The sequence below is a fragment of the Furipterus horrens genome, unplaced genomic scaffold (assembly GCF_987537825.1).
Source record: "Furipterus horrens unplaced genomic scaffold, mFurHor1.1.pri manual_scaffold_7, whole genome shotgun sequence".
Lineage (NCBI taxonomy): Eukaryota > Metazoa > Chordata > Mammalia > Chiroptera > Furipteridae > Furipterus > Furipterus horrens.
Window position 1 is genome coordinate 10434647 of NW_028327177.1, and position 15994 is coordinate 10450640.

The following is a 15994-nucleotide window of genomic DNA, read 5'->3' on the forward strand; positions in this document are numbered from 1 at the left end:
TTCAACAGAGAAAAGGTATCTTCTATATTAGACAAAAGGAAGAATGAATTCACTTTTAGAGAAATTGTCTGCATCTTTATCAAATACTATACTGCAACAGCAGACCCTCCATATTACCCTGCCCAGGCTCTGTAGCTTCAGCGTCATCGCAAGATGTCGATTCAACACGGGAGGAGACAGATACTACCATGTCACTCCCGAGTCGGACTGCACAGCCATTCTTGGCGGTGCAGATAGACTCTTAAGAAGCTACACCATCGTCTCTCGAGACGGACGGCTGCCGACGACGACTGCACATCCAATTCTAGAGATAACACTAAACAGGGCACTTCCTCCCTTGGTTCCAACCAGCTTAATTTAGCTCAAACTGCAATCCACTCAAATCCTCTCAAACAACAAAAATAAAATTTAACAGAAAAAAAAAAAAAGAAAGGAAAACAAGAAAAGAATTGCTGAAATGGGAAATACATGTGAGTGCTCTGGAAACTGTGAAGCAGGACACAAACGTTTGTTAGCACCCATAGCTAAGTAACTAAAAAAGCCCCTGAAAAAAAAGCAGTGTGTAACACTGTGGGGAAAAACATCAACTTTCTAAGCATAAAATCTCCCCAATGACTTGTTTCAAATAAAAGAACAATAAAAGGAAACTAAAAGACTAAACATACAGAAAACATAGTCTTCTATCTAGGCAGATACCTACTTATTCTCTTCATCTCCAAAACAGACTAGCATCCTTCAAAGGTCCTAAGTGAGTCTTATTCTAATTCGTTGTGGGAAAAGGCACATGACAGAAAACTACTTTTTGCCATTTCTCTTTAAAAATGGAATGTCAGACCCTAGAACTTCACGATTTTAAGCATTCATCTCCTGGTATGTTTGTCACCAAATGGTGACGAAGATTAATAATAAAGAAGTCAAAGGATACAAATCGGTAGTGAGATACCTCCTTGTAGTTCTGTCTCATCAAATGGAAACGGTATGTGGACAGTTTCTCCCGTCCCGTGCAAACCATGTCCCTAAATGTGAAGAAACACAAGTTGAAAAACTTATCAGAAACTTACATTTTCAACAGCAGCTATTCAAACACTAAATTAGGATTGTGCCATGTGGTGGTATATTCCACATTAATACTCCATCCACGTGCTTCCAACGATTTTCTGCTTTTCTCCAGCAAGCAAAGACAACCTCAAGTATATATGAGCCTATAAGACAATGTGTCTCAAATTGAGCATATGGGCTAATATACTTTTTTAAAAGGAGGCTAAGTTAGCAGGTACATCAGGTGTTAGCCACAGAGACTGAATGAGATCAAGTGCACTAGTTCTGAGACAAAAGTGGGGGAAAATCCCCATAATCACCTGGCACACCACGGACTAGGAGTGTAAAACTCAAAAACCTGCACTGAATGACATATATTCAAAATTACTTGTTGCAATATTATAATTACACACAATTGGAAGCAACCAAAATGCCCATCAACAGGGGACTGGGTAAATAAATTCATGTACGTATTTTCAGCTGCCAAAAGAAACAAAAGCAGCAGCTCTCTAAAAACGGAAGCGGGAAGGTCTCCGATGGCCAAGTGGCAAGCATGGGTGTGTAAGCACCTGCACCTGCCTAAAGAAGCTCCAGAAGGGACAGCAGGCGCTAACAGGGCGGTGACCTGACTTGGAGAGATGGGGAGGGAGAGCTGGGTAGACAGTGTTAGATGAGCAGCGACACTTTTCTCTGTGCATCGTTCAATAGTCTTTTATTTTTGAACCACGTGAATACACTCTCAATTCAAAAACTGAATTTAAAAAATCTGCGTATAAGCACCTCATTCCAATGTTACAAATAATAATTTAGTTTCATCCGTTATATACAACTTATATTCGTTTGAATATTGTTAGTTTTAAAGTTTTTTTGTATTTAATATCTAAATTTGTTTTGGTTTTAAAGTTATGGAAGGATAATGTGCCTAAAGAATTTAATTTCAGGTTTATGTGTAGTTTTATTATAATAAAAAATTTCAGTTAACACTGGAGATCTATACTTTTTCCCTTTGAAAAAGACACATACATCATTCAAATTCAAGATACTGTGATACAAAAGAAAAGTAATAATTTCAGAGGAAAATCACTTGTCTAGTTTGTTCATATAACAAATATATTTCTGTCACGCTGCTTCTATTTGATACATTTATGATTTAAATCCTTTTATAATAAAAACATGGTTCTATTCAAAATCTTAGTTTTCTATGTTTTTTAAGTTCCTGTGAGATAATTTTCCATAGAATTTAATAAAGAAGACCTTTTAGCAAAGGCAAAACTCCTTAAACACCTAAACACTTAAAAACTCTCTCTCTCCCCCCCTGGCCCCCAACCTCCTCCTTCTCCCATGACCACCAGAGCTATGATTTTTTTGTGCTGAACACAGGACTATGCATTTTATGTAGATTATCCAGCTCCTTCTTTTCAGCAACCTGATAAAGAAACTTTTATCATCTCCATTTTGAAGGTGAAGGCACTGAAGTTCAGGGAGCCATCTAACTTGGCCAAGATTACTAGTAAGTGGTGGAACCAAGATCTGAACTTAGGCAGTTGGACCTGAGTCCAGGTCTAACCCATTCCATTATGAAATCACCCACCACTACCCCTTCTCCATGCTCTTTCATGGTTTCACCCTCCACCTGCATGCTGATGCTGACACTCAACTCGGTCTCTCCTGCTGAACCTCTCATTTGAATTTCGTAATATTTTCGATTACCTACTAGATATCTCTACCACCCAAACATCCCGCAGATGCCTTGTACTCAACATGCTCACAACACACACCATCTGCAATGAGATAGCACTAAACACCCACCAGGGTGGCTACAATAAGAAAGTCAGATAATACCAAGTGCTGATGGGAATGTAAAATGGTGCAGTCGCTTCGGAAAACAGCCTAGAAGCTCCTTACACACTTAAACAGAGTTATCATTTGAACTAGCATTTCCACTCATAGCCATATCCCCAAGGGAAATGACAACATGTCCATGCAAAAACTTGTGTATGAATGTTTATAATGGTGATTATTATTACTCCTTATAGTCAAAAGGTGGAAACAACCCAAATATCCATCAATGATAAATGAACAAACAAAATGGGGTATAATCACTGAAGGGACTATTATTTGGCCATTAAAAGCAATGCAGTATTGATACATGCTAAAACATGATGAACCGTGAAAACATTCTGCTAAGTAAAAGAGGTCGGTCACAAAAGACCACATATTATATAATTTCATAGATATGAAATGCCCAGGACAGACATTCTAGACAGAGAGCAATTATTAGTATTGTTTGGGCTGGGGGGTAGAGAGAACAGGGGAGTAAGAACTAAAGGTGTAGGATTTCTTTGTGAGGTGATGAAAATGTTCTAAAATTGAGTATGGTGATGGCTGCAGCTATCTGTTACTACAGCAGTCCACCTTTATCCATGGAAGATACACTCTAAGACCACTAGTGGATACAAGAAACCAAGGATGGCACGTACCAAACTCTACCTACGAGGTCTGTCCGGAAAAAGTCCAGCCATTGTTAATATAATTGAGAACAGTTTGCGCGGCAATGGATATAACCTGGCAGCCAAGGAGAGCGGACTGAAATGTACATGCGTGAACAATGACAACTTCACTGTACTATTCAGTGGGGCAGTAAATGCCATTGTGTGTGTATGTGTGCTGTGTGGCCATCCCATTCAAAATGACTCAGCGACCAGAGCAACAAAGTGCATCAGATTTTGCGTTAAGCTTGAACATTCCTCCAAGGAAACTGCCTGGATGACTCAGAAGGCTGCAGCTACGGGCAACTGGTGATTGGCAGCTTCATCACGACAAAGGGCCTGCTCAGGCATAATGTCTCGTGCAGGGTTTTTTTGTGAAATACCAAATCACCCAGATGACTCATCCCCCTGAGCCCAGATTTCGCATCCTGCAACTTCTGGCTTTTCTCAAAACTAAAATCACCTTTGAAAGAGAAGAGATTTCAGACCATCCATGAGATTCAGGAAAATATGACGGGGCAGCTGATGGAGATTGGGAGAACTGTGTGAGGTCCCAAGGTGCCTACTTTGAAGGGGACTGAACCGTCATTGTCCTATGTACAATGTGTCTTGTATCTTCTTCAATAAATGTCTCTATTTTTCATAGCATATGGCTGGATACTTTCTGGACAGACCTCATATACTATCTTTTTTCCTATACACACACATACCTACAATGAAGTTTAATTTATAAATTAGTTTCAGTAAGAGATTAACAACAATAACTAATAATGAAACAGAACAATTATAACAATATAATGTAACAAAAGTTAGGTGAATGCTCTCCCCACCCTGCCCTCCCCCTCATAACCAAGACGGCTACTAAGTGACTAACAGGTGGGACACATATACAAGTGTGGGTATGCTGGACAAAGGGATGATTCACACCCCATGAGGGACAGAGCAGGATGGCTCAAGATTTCATCACGCTACTCAGCATGGTGTATAATTTAAATCTATAAATTATTTATTTCTGGAATTTTCCATTTAATATTTTCAGACCATGGTGGACTAACTGAAACCACAGAAAGTAAAACCATGAATAAGGGAAACTATACTAAAAAAAAAAAAAAAAAAGAATGAATTGTACAATTAAAACTGGTGAATTGTATGCTACATGAATTATATCTCAATAAAGCTATTTTTTTAAAAGAAAAAAAACAGCCACATGGGTAACAAGACATGAGACTGGAATCTAAAGTCTGTGTTGTTTCTACCATTTGCACACGGCCAGATGAAGGCCAGGCCTGAAACCCAGGTCTGACTCCTTACATTTCAGCTTTACATACAACAGAAAGATATAAATTACAAGCTTTAAAATAAAAACCCAAACAGACTGTTTCAAATAAAATAACTGTACCTGGATCAAAACCGCCGAATGTGTTAAAGCATCATTCAACATTGTGAGCACATTGGATGTAGGAACTACCCCAGGATCATGACCCCAAGATGTTATTAGTAATCGATCATAACCCTATGGGAAGAAAATGAGTACAAGATAAAATGGCATTTAGTAATCTAGAAAAAAAAAAAATTAAGAAAGTTCTCTATAAAACTGCTTACCAATTTTTACCTTACTCAAAAATAATTTTAAAAGTCTCACACAACATACCTGGAATATACCTGGCAGTTTCCGAAGTCTTGTACCTTTGGACAGCAAAAGAGATGGTGGTCCTTGCCCAGTGACATGGTAAATGTACAGTTTAAACCAGACAGAACTGACTTCTGGGATAGCTGGTCCAATATGCTAGAATCATAAAGCAGGTAAGGAAAAGCTGTAATACTCATCCAAGGAAACCAAATTCCACAAGTGACCAACATATAAACGATATTGCCATTATCCTTATGAAAATAACTTCTACATGCTCTGTTCAAACAGTTTCAGTTTTCTGCCGGAACTGAGAAAGCATGTCTTATCACTGCAGTTAAGAGAATGGACTCTGAAATAGATCACCCAGGTTTGACTCCGGGCTTCATCCCCTCAGCCATATCACCTTTGAAAAGGTTACCTATGCTCTCTGTACGCTCATTAGCTCTTCTGTAAGGAAGCAATACAATATCTACCTCATAAGGATGTTGTAGGGTTCAAAAACGTTTAAAATAGTATCTGGTATATAGTAAGGCCAATATCAAAGTGTTCATTATTACTGCGGTTAATCAAATGCAATTTCTTCCCAAAGGGACTATCCTCCCATTCATTCACAGTTCATGGATTCCTACTATGCCTAGAGGTCGTGTTCAAGAATAGGAGGAAGGGTGTAGTGGGTAGGACTGGAGGGGGCACACGTAGAATTATAAAAAGAGGTTGGGAAATGCAAACCTAACCACTCCAGTTGAACAGAGGACAGATATGGGGGAGGGGCGCTCACTGAGGCACCTAGATCAGCACCGGCAACAAAATCAACCTTGCACAGAATCCCTCTACACCGTTAAACCTTGCACGTCTAGGAAACCAGGCAGGACGTAACACTGAAATAGAGCAACATAACCCCCACTCTGAAAATGGCATAGACCACAACATCCTTGCTAAGTATACAAATCAACATAACTGGTTTTTTAAAATAAAAACCAGAAGTCATTTTCACAAGTAATTTTAAAGACAACCAGAGTTCTACCTTTCTAGTACAATCTTTTTTCAGTTTAGTATCATAGCCCCATTTCTAAAACATTTCATTTGTCCTAATTAAACTTATCTTATCCCTCAAGGCAATCCAGACTCCCTTCTTAGAGCATCCAACTATGTTCTCTTTAAAAGACTGCATTCAAGAAGAAAATTTTAATGAACTCTGTCACAAGGCATTGGATGGTAAATAAAATGTAGCAAGTACACCCCACAGATTGAACATAACCCCTACAACGGTGTAAAATACAAAACTGCTTCCTGAGTCAGTGAACTGAACATGGTATCTGCAAACTGAGCATCAGCCCAGTAAGACTATTCAGGCTCTGTTTCAAGCCACCGCGAGGAAGAACGGGCGACAGCGGCAGCCTCCTTCCCAGCGGGTCTTTACCTGAGGGGTGCAGCTGCTGACAGGCCGGATTTCATTGGTGAGAGGAGCCATGGAAACCAGCAGTGTGTAATTCTTGTTTAGAACTCTGCTGCAAGTCGCAGGGTCCAAACCAAGAAGGCTTTCGCAGCGTAAGAGATCCAGAGGAAAACCTGAATTATGACCAAGCACACACAAGGAATGAAAGACTGACAATGTGAAACAAAAATGTCCAAGACAAAAGACTGATTATCTACCTTTAGATTAAAAAAACATTTTTTTAAGGCAGAATATTAAAAATACCAACTTTCCTAAGGGACCACTAAGAAGACACTTTTAGGATTTAAAGCACATAGTCTTTATTGCTGGTCTAAAAAGATAACTGTCTTCTGGCATTTCTTTAAGCTGCCTTTTACTTTTAAAGAAGCTCCTGTTTTACCCGTCTTCCTGCCCAGCCCAGCCCAGCCACTCCAGGGCAGCGGCAAGTTGGCAGAGCCTGGGTGCCCCAGGAGAGCTGTGTGCTTCCCTCCCCCCAACTTCCAGTCTCTACCAAGAGCCTCAAGCCAAGTCCTGAATTTAGCAAGAGTTCCTCCCTGCGGGTCCATAAAGCATGAATTTACTCACTATCTAACAGATCTTAAGGGTTCCAATTTTTAACCCTTTTGGAAAATACCAATTCCACTTACTCTCTAATGAGCTAGGTAAGGTTGAAAGAAACTTTGGAAGATTTAGCCATTTCTTCTTTCAAGCAAGATACATATAAAGCAACATATGGGCTGCTGGAAAAGCCCAGAAGCCTTCAGCACAACTATGACCAGATTCTTAATTTAACACCATACCTTCAGTAAACGAAAAGGCTGACTCAAGGCTGGGCAGAAGTTCGAGAAAAGATTATTTTGCCAGAAGGTAAAATATTGCTGAAAAAACATGTTTAAGATGGAGGCATGGCACAAGGAGACAGGAGCCAGCTTAAAGGAAACCCCTCTGGCAAAATCTGAGACAATAGTATCACAAAATAATTAAGAGACAGGAATGACTAATGATAAACCACTCGAAAAAAGTAAGAATCCACAAATCCATACTAAGAATAAAAAAGAATGCCTAGTCCCAATTGCCAAATACGGAAGAACTGCTCAAGTTGGAAAAAAATGAAAAATGGTGCAGGCAAGAATCATCAAAAGATGCTGAATCTAGGAAGAAACATTGTGACATGTAGGGATTTGCATCGTCTTGAAGTATCTGCTCACAGACTGCTTACCAGTTGCAAGGTGGGGTGGGGGAGGAATAGTTTAGTATACAGCACAGAGATCAGAAAACACATTAACTGTGCGATCCAAATTAACATCACAAGTGGGGGACACATGCAAACCATGTGCCTCCAGATGTCATTCCCTTAGAAGGACACATTATTTACATAATATTCTAGACATGAATGTATATCCTAAATCTAATCCCAAGGAAAAAGGACATACACTTAAGATGAGTCTTTTAGTGAGACCAACAAAAAGGGACTATGTTCTCAAAATTAAAGAAGACAATGTGATGAAAGATGAAAAAAGGTTACGAATTTGAAAGAATGAGTGAAATTAAATATTACAGTGGTGCTCTTAAGAATTCAAAGTCCTAAGAGGCAACTCTTGTGAATGTCCAAGGACTTGAGCCAGACGCCTCTACCCTGATGCACAGGTCATCGCACCTTTGAAGAAGCACCCATTCCTGGGTGCCGTTCCACAACTCAGAGCCTACTAAACCAGAACCTGAAATTCTGACTCCACCAGCTCAACTGAAGTTTGGGAGCTCCTGATCTACCACCAAATGGAGATGGCACCCAAAGGCAACAGCCACACAGGAGTTCACCAACAGATTAAAATTGCTACTACTTTCTTTTCCTTTTTAAAAAGGGGTTATCTATTCTCTTGCTTGATTTTTAAAGTAAAATATTTTAGTCAATAAATATTCCAGCAGTATTTGAATAGGAAATTCTTTATTATTTTTATACAATGAAATCTTTCATTCTTAAAATTTTATGCTTCCTATATTAACTAAATTTTGGCATCTGTTCACCACTGAGAAGAGATGTCTGTCCTAAATTCCATCCAGCTACTTAAATTAACACTCCAATAATTTTTGTAGGTACTAATCGGATTTAAATACCACAAATGTCAGTGGCATATAAGAGAAGTAAAATGAGGTAAGAAACAGGTGACAAGCCAAGAAAATCACAAAACAAGCTTCTGGCTATAAATTCAATAGGCTTACACAAAATGTATTATATAAATGATGATTAAATAAGTGAGCATGACCTATTTAATTTCTTAGAAAGAAGCTCCATAGGATCATGTCTTCAAAATCAGGTATATATCTCATACCGTAACTGGGCTGGTCTGGCTGGGCAGTTTGTGCAACTAGGTCTTTATTATGACGAAGAAAGAGTATGGTGTTCCTCAGAGTAAGCGCATGGTCAAAGTATCTCTGTGCTTCTCCTTCTCCCGTGCTCTGAACCTAAACCAAGAGAAAATAAAGTTTGCAATGAATACCACTCTGATGCCATTCTTTCTAATACATAACCAAATAGTAGAGATATTAAGACATTAAAAATCACTAAATCAAAAATTTGCCCAGGCAATATTGAAACAAATATTTATCCCAACAAGTAAAACTAACAATTTTAGAAAACAGATAATGCTAAATCATACCATTATACAAATTATATGTCCCATGTATGATTCAAATAGGGTGCTTAAAATACTCTTAAGATCTATATTCTGCCTCATCTAGTAAAGTGCTCCAGTCCATGGTCTCCAACTGTGCCTCTAAGTCTCATCACCTTCTTCACAATTCTGTATCGCTGGTCACAAGGAATAATAGAGTATGTGACTCAACATAGCTGTTTACCGTTACTGAGGATACAGCTTAAATTCATTCAACAAGGATTTACTGAGTCCCTCTTATGTACCTAAGATATGAGGACAGAATACTGAACAAAACCCCTGCCTTCACTGGGCTTACATTTTAATGCATGCTCTTCTGACCCTGAGTCAGTCACCTGTTTAATATGCAGAAACACATATATCCTGAAACAACACAGAATACAAAGGACAGGCCTACAGGGGTAAAAACTAAATTAGACTTGCATTAAACAAAACCAACCAATTAAGTTTAATCATGCTGAGGCTTCTTAAAAGATAGCTAAGAAACTATTTTTAAAAACTAAACTTCACATTAATAGGCTTTCCCAAGAAAGACTATGTGGTAAAAAAGAATATAGATCTATAAAGAGTAAAAGTGATCTTTCAATTTGCTATACTTGATAAAAGACTAGTTGAGGTAAGAAAAATAAAATTCAGGAAAAAAAAAACTTAAATATGCAAGAATATAATAAAAACGTATTGGCGAAAGATAATACACAATAAGAAATAAGGTTAACAAGATGTTAAAAGTATTGAGGGAATAATGGAAATTTAAAGTAAAAGAGACCAATTAATAACAAGGATTACATCAACTCTATTTCTACACTAAAAAGTAAAAACACTTTGGAGAAGGAGGAATGAAAAATGTTATAAGAAGTCTTTTTTTTTTTAAAGACATAAAGGAATTTTTAAAAATCGTCAAAAATCCTCTAAACGGCCCACTTAATACACAGAGTTCATCACTAAAGCACAAAAAGTACCACAAGCTGTTCGCATCAAGAGCAGAGGACAGAATAAAATACCCAGGGAATGAAAACCAGCAAAAGGGCTATCAAGATTCAGCGCTAAGGGAAACGGGGGCTGTCCTCACAGGGAAACAGGTGGTTAAGGGCAACCAATGTGGCTGAAGTCTTCCAGAGGCCACAAGGACAGTGAGAGTGGACATAAATATGACACCCAGGGACGCTGTTCCAGATTTAAGATGGATGGAATGAAAACTTCAGATGAAACTGTTTAAGGGGAAATCATAGTCACACCAAAACAGATAAAAAATAAAATTTAAAGGCTATTTTAGAAAAATGCAATCTAAAAGTTTACACTAGATTAAGATTTCTATACCCTATTTCTTTGTTATGTCAAATTATGCTGAGTTAAATGAGATAAAAATATCATTTTTAAAATCACAAAATTCACTCATCTACTCAATATGTTTAAAGCTAAATGACTACCACAATCAATATTCAGGAGGGGAATCAGGTAGGAATGAGCAAGAATATGCCAAAAATCTACACAAGTCATTAGCTGATGCTTTGTCAAGCAAGAAAAGGTTCCAAATGCCCTGACAGCCCCTAATAAGCAATCTAGATTTACCTTTTCTAGCTCTATAAGAAAGCTGTCCAGAGACTCATCTGAGAGTTTGCCAACTTCGAACATTGTCACTGCATGGCTTTTCAAATTCTGCAATAAAGAGGCAAAAACAAAAAAAAGTCAGAACGTATCACAGTGTCGTAAGTAATTCAAGGTCTAGTTCTCCTTCTTATGCTGAGTCGTCGGCAGCCATCCGTCTCGAGAGACGATGGTGTAGCCTCTTAAGAGTCTATCTGCACCGCCGAGAATGGCTGTGCAGTCTGACTCGGGAGTGACACGGTATCTGTCTCCTCCCGTGTTGAATCGACATCTTGCGATGACGCTGGAGTGTCCTCTCCAGTGAAGCTGAAGCTACAGAGCCTGGGCAGGGTAATATGGAGGGTCTGCTGTTGCCCATGCAGCAGACCCCCCCTCTCTTCACAGCTGAAGGATCCAAGGGAAAGACGGAGTCAATACAGCTTGGCTTCAGGTGCGCCGCAGGAGTTGCCGGTGTTGACTACAATGTCAAACCGCCTTAGGGACTCCGGCTCCGGATTTTCTGTCGGGGTTTACTCCCTTAGCCTTTCCCCTGAAGAGGTATGCCGCAAGGCAGCGGAGGTTTTTTGGAGTCAGAGTTTTCCTTCTCTGATGTACCCTGACTGGAAGATCGAACCAGCGACACTTAGCTCGCAGGCCGACGCTCAATCCACTGAGCTAAACCAGCCAGGGATTATGCTGAGTACAGCATCTTATATTCATATTATGCTTTCTAATAAACTTAAACTTAAGGGTGGGTGAGGTGAGAGGCTTAGTCTTCTAATTACAAAAGTACCTGTCACTATCTTCCTCTAAGGGATATAACTCAAAGACAGTTATATTTTCAAGAATAAATCTAGTACATATTTTTTAATAAGATACAGAGGCACTGAATTATTTTACATATAATCTTTGTTTTAAACGTTTTTATATTTAAACAAGACTTTGACTTACAGGTGAAAGATTTCCCATCATTAAGAAGGCAGTGAGAGTAGAATCAAACAGAAATGCAATACGCTTTGTATATCCTGTAGACAAACTCAAACTGCTTACACTGGCTGTGTCAGCTGAAAAAAATTGTAATTTAAAATCAAGTAAAGGAAAAGTATTCTTTGCTTATCATTGGAAGAAAAAACTATTTCATTTCAGCTTTATTCAATAACCAGAAAGTACATAATTAAGGATTAGCAATATTGTCAACCTAAGCAGTCCCAGTACTAATCTCCAACACAGAGCAAGTTTTTTAAGAATGCATTTTAAAGGCATTCACTTTTGCAGCAAATTTCTTGGGAAGCAATAACATCCAAGACTTGGTCACTGTCAGATCAATACCACTAACTAGCCTAACTTCTTCAGACAAGTCCCCCAGAGCTACCTGGGGGAGAACTGGGGGCCCATGCTGTGCTCCACCCACTCCCCATTAACATAAAACCAACCAGGTGCAGCCCCGTATCCCCTCTGCTCGCCCCCTCTGTGCTTAGCCCATGCTATGGCATCCCGCCTCACCAGCTGGCTTGCTCTTATTCATTCTTAGACCAAATATCTCCTCCCTGAACCTCTCCAGGCAGTAAGGGGCCCTTCCGCTTTGCTCCCCACAAACACTGTAACACTTCTCGCATTGTTGTGCTTTCTGCAGTTACACTGCCTTCTCTCTCCTTAGACTTAATTTTTAGAAGGTGCCATGTTCTTGTCAATCTTATACCCTTGAGACCCAGCACAGTGCTCAACATACGGGTAAGTACTCAAAGACTGCATACTGAATGGGTGAAATCTAGAACAAAACTACAAAATAACGAAGAGAGTTCACTCTATGAGTGTATGTGCAGACACATGCCTTATCTGTAGGAAACTCCAAATTAAATTGAGTCACTGCTAACCTGGATCTTCTTGACTATTTGTATCCGTGTCAGTAGCGGATGAAGCTTCTTGTATCGGGCTCCTGCTTTCCCCGCCATCCCATGACAGGAGCATCTTCTGTGGATCTAAAGTACTCCTATTAATGAAGAAGTCATTCCCTTTTTAAAATCTTACAAATGATCTTACACAACAGTAGTTAGTGAAGTTAGTACTTAAATTATAACCGCCTAAATTCAGTCATACTCAAGCCTGAAATTGAGATATAGCCCCAAATGCTGTGCCCTCATAGGGCAAAGCGTCTTACCCAAGACCTACAGACAGGCTTCGGGGAATTCAAGGCCCCTTTAAAATTATATGTGAAATACTGTATATGCTTTTTTTCTGGGGTTCTTTGTTTTCCTCATATTCTAAAAAAGATTCATCAGACACAAGATTTAAAAACCCACAAATATATAGGGTTCGCTTCAAATGACAGAGTAAATTAAGTAAAACTTTAGTATGTAAAAGTTTTTTTTGTTTTAAAGAAAACTCTAATATCTCATACTAAATAAATGACTTACTTTAATCTGTTTATGGACGGAACATTTTTCCACGATGAATGAAGTTGATCCAAATTTATTACTTGTCCCTTCTTATGGGCAAAGCCCAATCGGCAATACATTGAAACAGCGTTCTGAAAGAAATACATACAGGAAATGAGCACTTAAACCGGACAGCAGAATCTTTGTAGACAAAATATTATCACAGACTATGCCTATAGATCCTCAAACATTTTCATTCTGTAAGTAGAAAAAACAATCTTCTGTAGGCCTATTCTTCCCCCTAGGTCTTCACATACGTAGACAAGGAACCAATTCTCTGGCCTGGCTGTCCCTAGATCTATCCCCAGTGGAGGGGCTGTTGCTTTAATTATCTCATTACAAGGCACCCATTAGCCTGCCTCTTGCTCTGCAGAGAAGTGTGGTGCTCCCTTTCATTCGTGGAGTGGAATACTAATTGTGGGCCCTTACCTTGCCCTTCTTATCATGTAAGCACCCCTTTACTGTGCACACTTCCTTCAACAGCTAGATAAGAAACTCACTGCCTCTGCTGCTCGGTAGCTTATCAAGACAAAAACCTATAATAAAATCCATTCAATATTTACAAGTAAAAAGAGTATAAAAATTACATACCTTAACAAGGGATAAGTCTATTTCAAGCACATTTGCAAGCTGGAAAATAAAATTTTAAAATTGTTTTACATCCTTAGAATTATCAGCCTATTAACACAGTTGCAGTGGACACTAACCATAATCAGCAAAATTTTTAATTATGAATAACTGAAAGACTGAATAAATTTTGAAATCAGAATTTTCTTCTTTCCATATCTTTAAGATGCTTACGGTAGTTCAAATCCAGATAGTGACCTTAACAGTTTAAGATTTTTTCCTCTTTAAGTTTGTCTCATTTAAAAATAAGAAAACTCCTAGAACCATCCTTTCACTGAACAGTCATGCAATGCTTAAAGACAGGGATACATTCTGGAAACCTCACGTTAGATGAGTTCCTCGTGGCGGGAACACCAGAGGGCACTTACACAGACCTGGGTGGTCTAGCCACTGCTGCGTGGGGGGGGGGGGGGGGTCCACTTCTACACTGCTGGCAGCACTGTGGGTCTGTTTACACCCCCTCACCACAAACCCATGGGTAATTGACTAATGGTCGTTTAAACCCTCCAGCTGGCTTTTCTTTTTGTAATGCAAGTGCCCGACTTCAGCTCTGATTGCAGAGGCCTCCCCTTCCAGAAAGGCTATCTGGAACAAACACACTGCCAGTCACGGGACTAAAGAGCCAGGGCACCTCTCTCTGTCCCCTGAGGCTCCAGTGTTTAAGACCTTGATTTCCTTAACTGACCACTTGTGCTACAGACGCCATGTTTAGGAGATCTTAATATCAGTAACTAGCATTTGGGTTGTTTTTTTTGGGACACCCCTTCCCCACTCTCATCCTTGTACACTCCAGTGCCTGTAAGTAAGAAACTTGTTTTCTTCAAAGTTTCATAATGGTTTTTGCTGAAGGGCATCTTGCAATTGTAGTAAGACTACAAGGGTGGGTCCCCAGGTAACACTGGTTTAGAAAGGGGAGCAGTCTGTAGGAAGTGCACTGGACCCAGGAGTGTCCCCAGGCTTTTCTAGCTGACAGCATTACTATGCATAGACCAAAACCCCCACAAACAGTAATTCATTGTACTATGTACCACCTCGGGAAGGCTGCCATGTCACTAGATCATAGGAATTTTTCAGCTCCATTACAATCTTAGGAGACCACTGTCATAAAGGCAGTCCCTCTCTCATGGTATTATGTGGTTCAAGACTGTAAATCCAATAAAAAGTTATTTACCAGATTTTATATATGCAGAAACTAACAAGAATAGTGAAAGTATATTAATAGTCCATGATCTACCCATGTATAGATTTTTAAAACATTTTAACTGTATCATTAAATAATTTTACCTACTTTACATAAACTTAACTTATAATTTTGAGGTTAAATTCTTTCACCAGACATTGGTACACTTACCTCTGCAACATTAGTGTGCTCATCTATTGAAACAAATATCTTATAGAGTAGAGTCTCAAAATAATCACCTTGCACTCGATTCATTACAAAACCTTCAAGAGGAGGAACTAAAACAAAATAGACTTTTCTCAGTAACACAATTTATAAAACAAGAAAGTAAAATTCAAATATCTATTCAAAAACGAGAAACCTCTAACTTAAAAGACTGAGTTCAGCTTTTTATTCATTTTACCCACCCAAGAGTAGGTGTTCTAAAACCATCAAAGTTAAGGTCATATCAACCCAGTCTACAGAGAAGACTACCTGCAGAGCACAAATCCTACAAAGAGTAATTTAATCCCCATGGACCTCTCAGCACCACAGAGACAGAGGAAGTGCTGGAGGACATGGCTTGGTAGGGAGGCAAGGGGACTGAGGCTGCTTCCGAATCAGGGGGGCAGCAGGGGGCACTGGGCTGCGGCAAGAAAGCAAAGGACTGACGGACTGGGCTACACAAAAAGCAGGTGCATGGAAAGTACCACCTCTCCACCTTTCTCCCATCATCCCACTCCATCCAGAGACGAGAGGGATTCATCTGTGTGCCTGCCACCCATCTTTCACCAGCAATCACTGGTATCATTTGCTCCTTGGGACTTTCAATTCTGTGTCCTCCTTAGCAGGAAGGTGGTCAAGACCTTCTGCAGCACAAGAGACAGCCCAAGCTTTGCTCTCCACCTGAAAGTTTATTCACACG

The 15994-nt window shown here is 39.4% G+C and overlaps 1 protein-coding gene across 1 annotated transcript in view; it reads right to left on the reverse strand.

Moving 5' to 3' along the window:
• FAM91A1 (family with sequence similarity 91 member A1) overlaps positions 1-15994 on the reverse strand; it is a 37564-nt gene that overhangs the window by 10196 nt on the left and 11374 nt on the right. Inside the window, exons 9-19 of the mRNA XM_090283391.1 lie at positions 15262-15368; positions 13875-13913; positions 13263-13375; positions 12723-12838; positions 11800-11912; positions 10834-10920; positions 8923-9055; positions 6578-6726; positions 5179-5313; positions 4927-5040; positions 944-1016 (exon numbers count right to left, since the gene is read on the reverse strand). Coding sequence (XP_090139517.1) covers positions 944-1016; positions 4927-5040; positions 5179-5313; positions 6578-6726; positions 8923-9055; positions 10834-10920; positions 11800-11912; positions 12723-12838; positions 13263-13375; positions 13875-13913; positions 15262-15368 — 1179 coding nt within the window. The remainder of the gene's footprint in view (positions 1-943; positions 1017-4926; positions 5041-5178; positions 5314-6577; positions 6727-8922; positions 9056-10833; positions 10921-11799; positions 11913-12722; positions 12839-13262; positions 13376-13874; positions 13914-15261; positions 15369-15994) is intronic.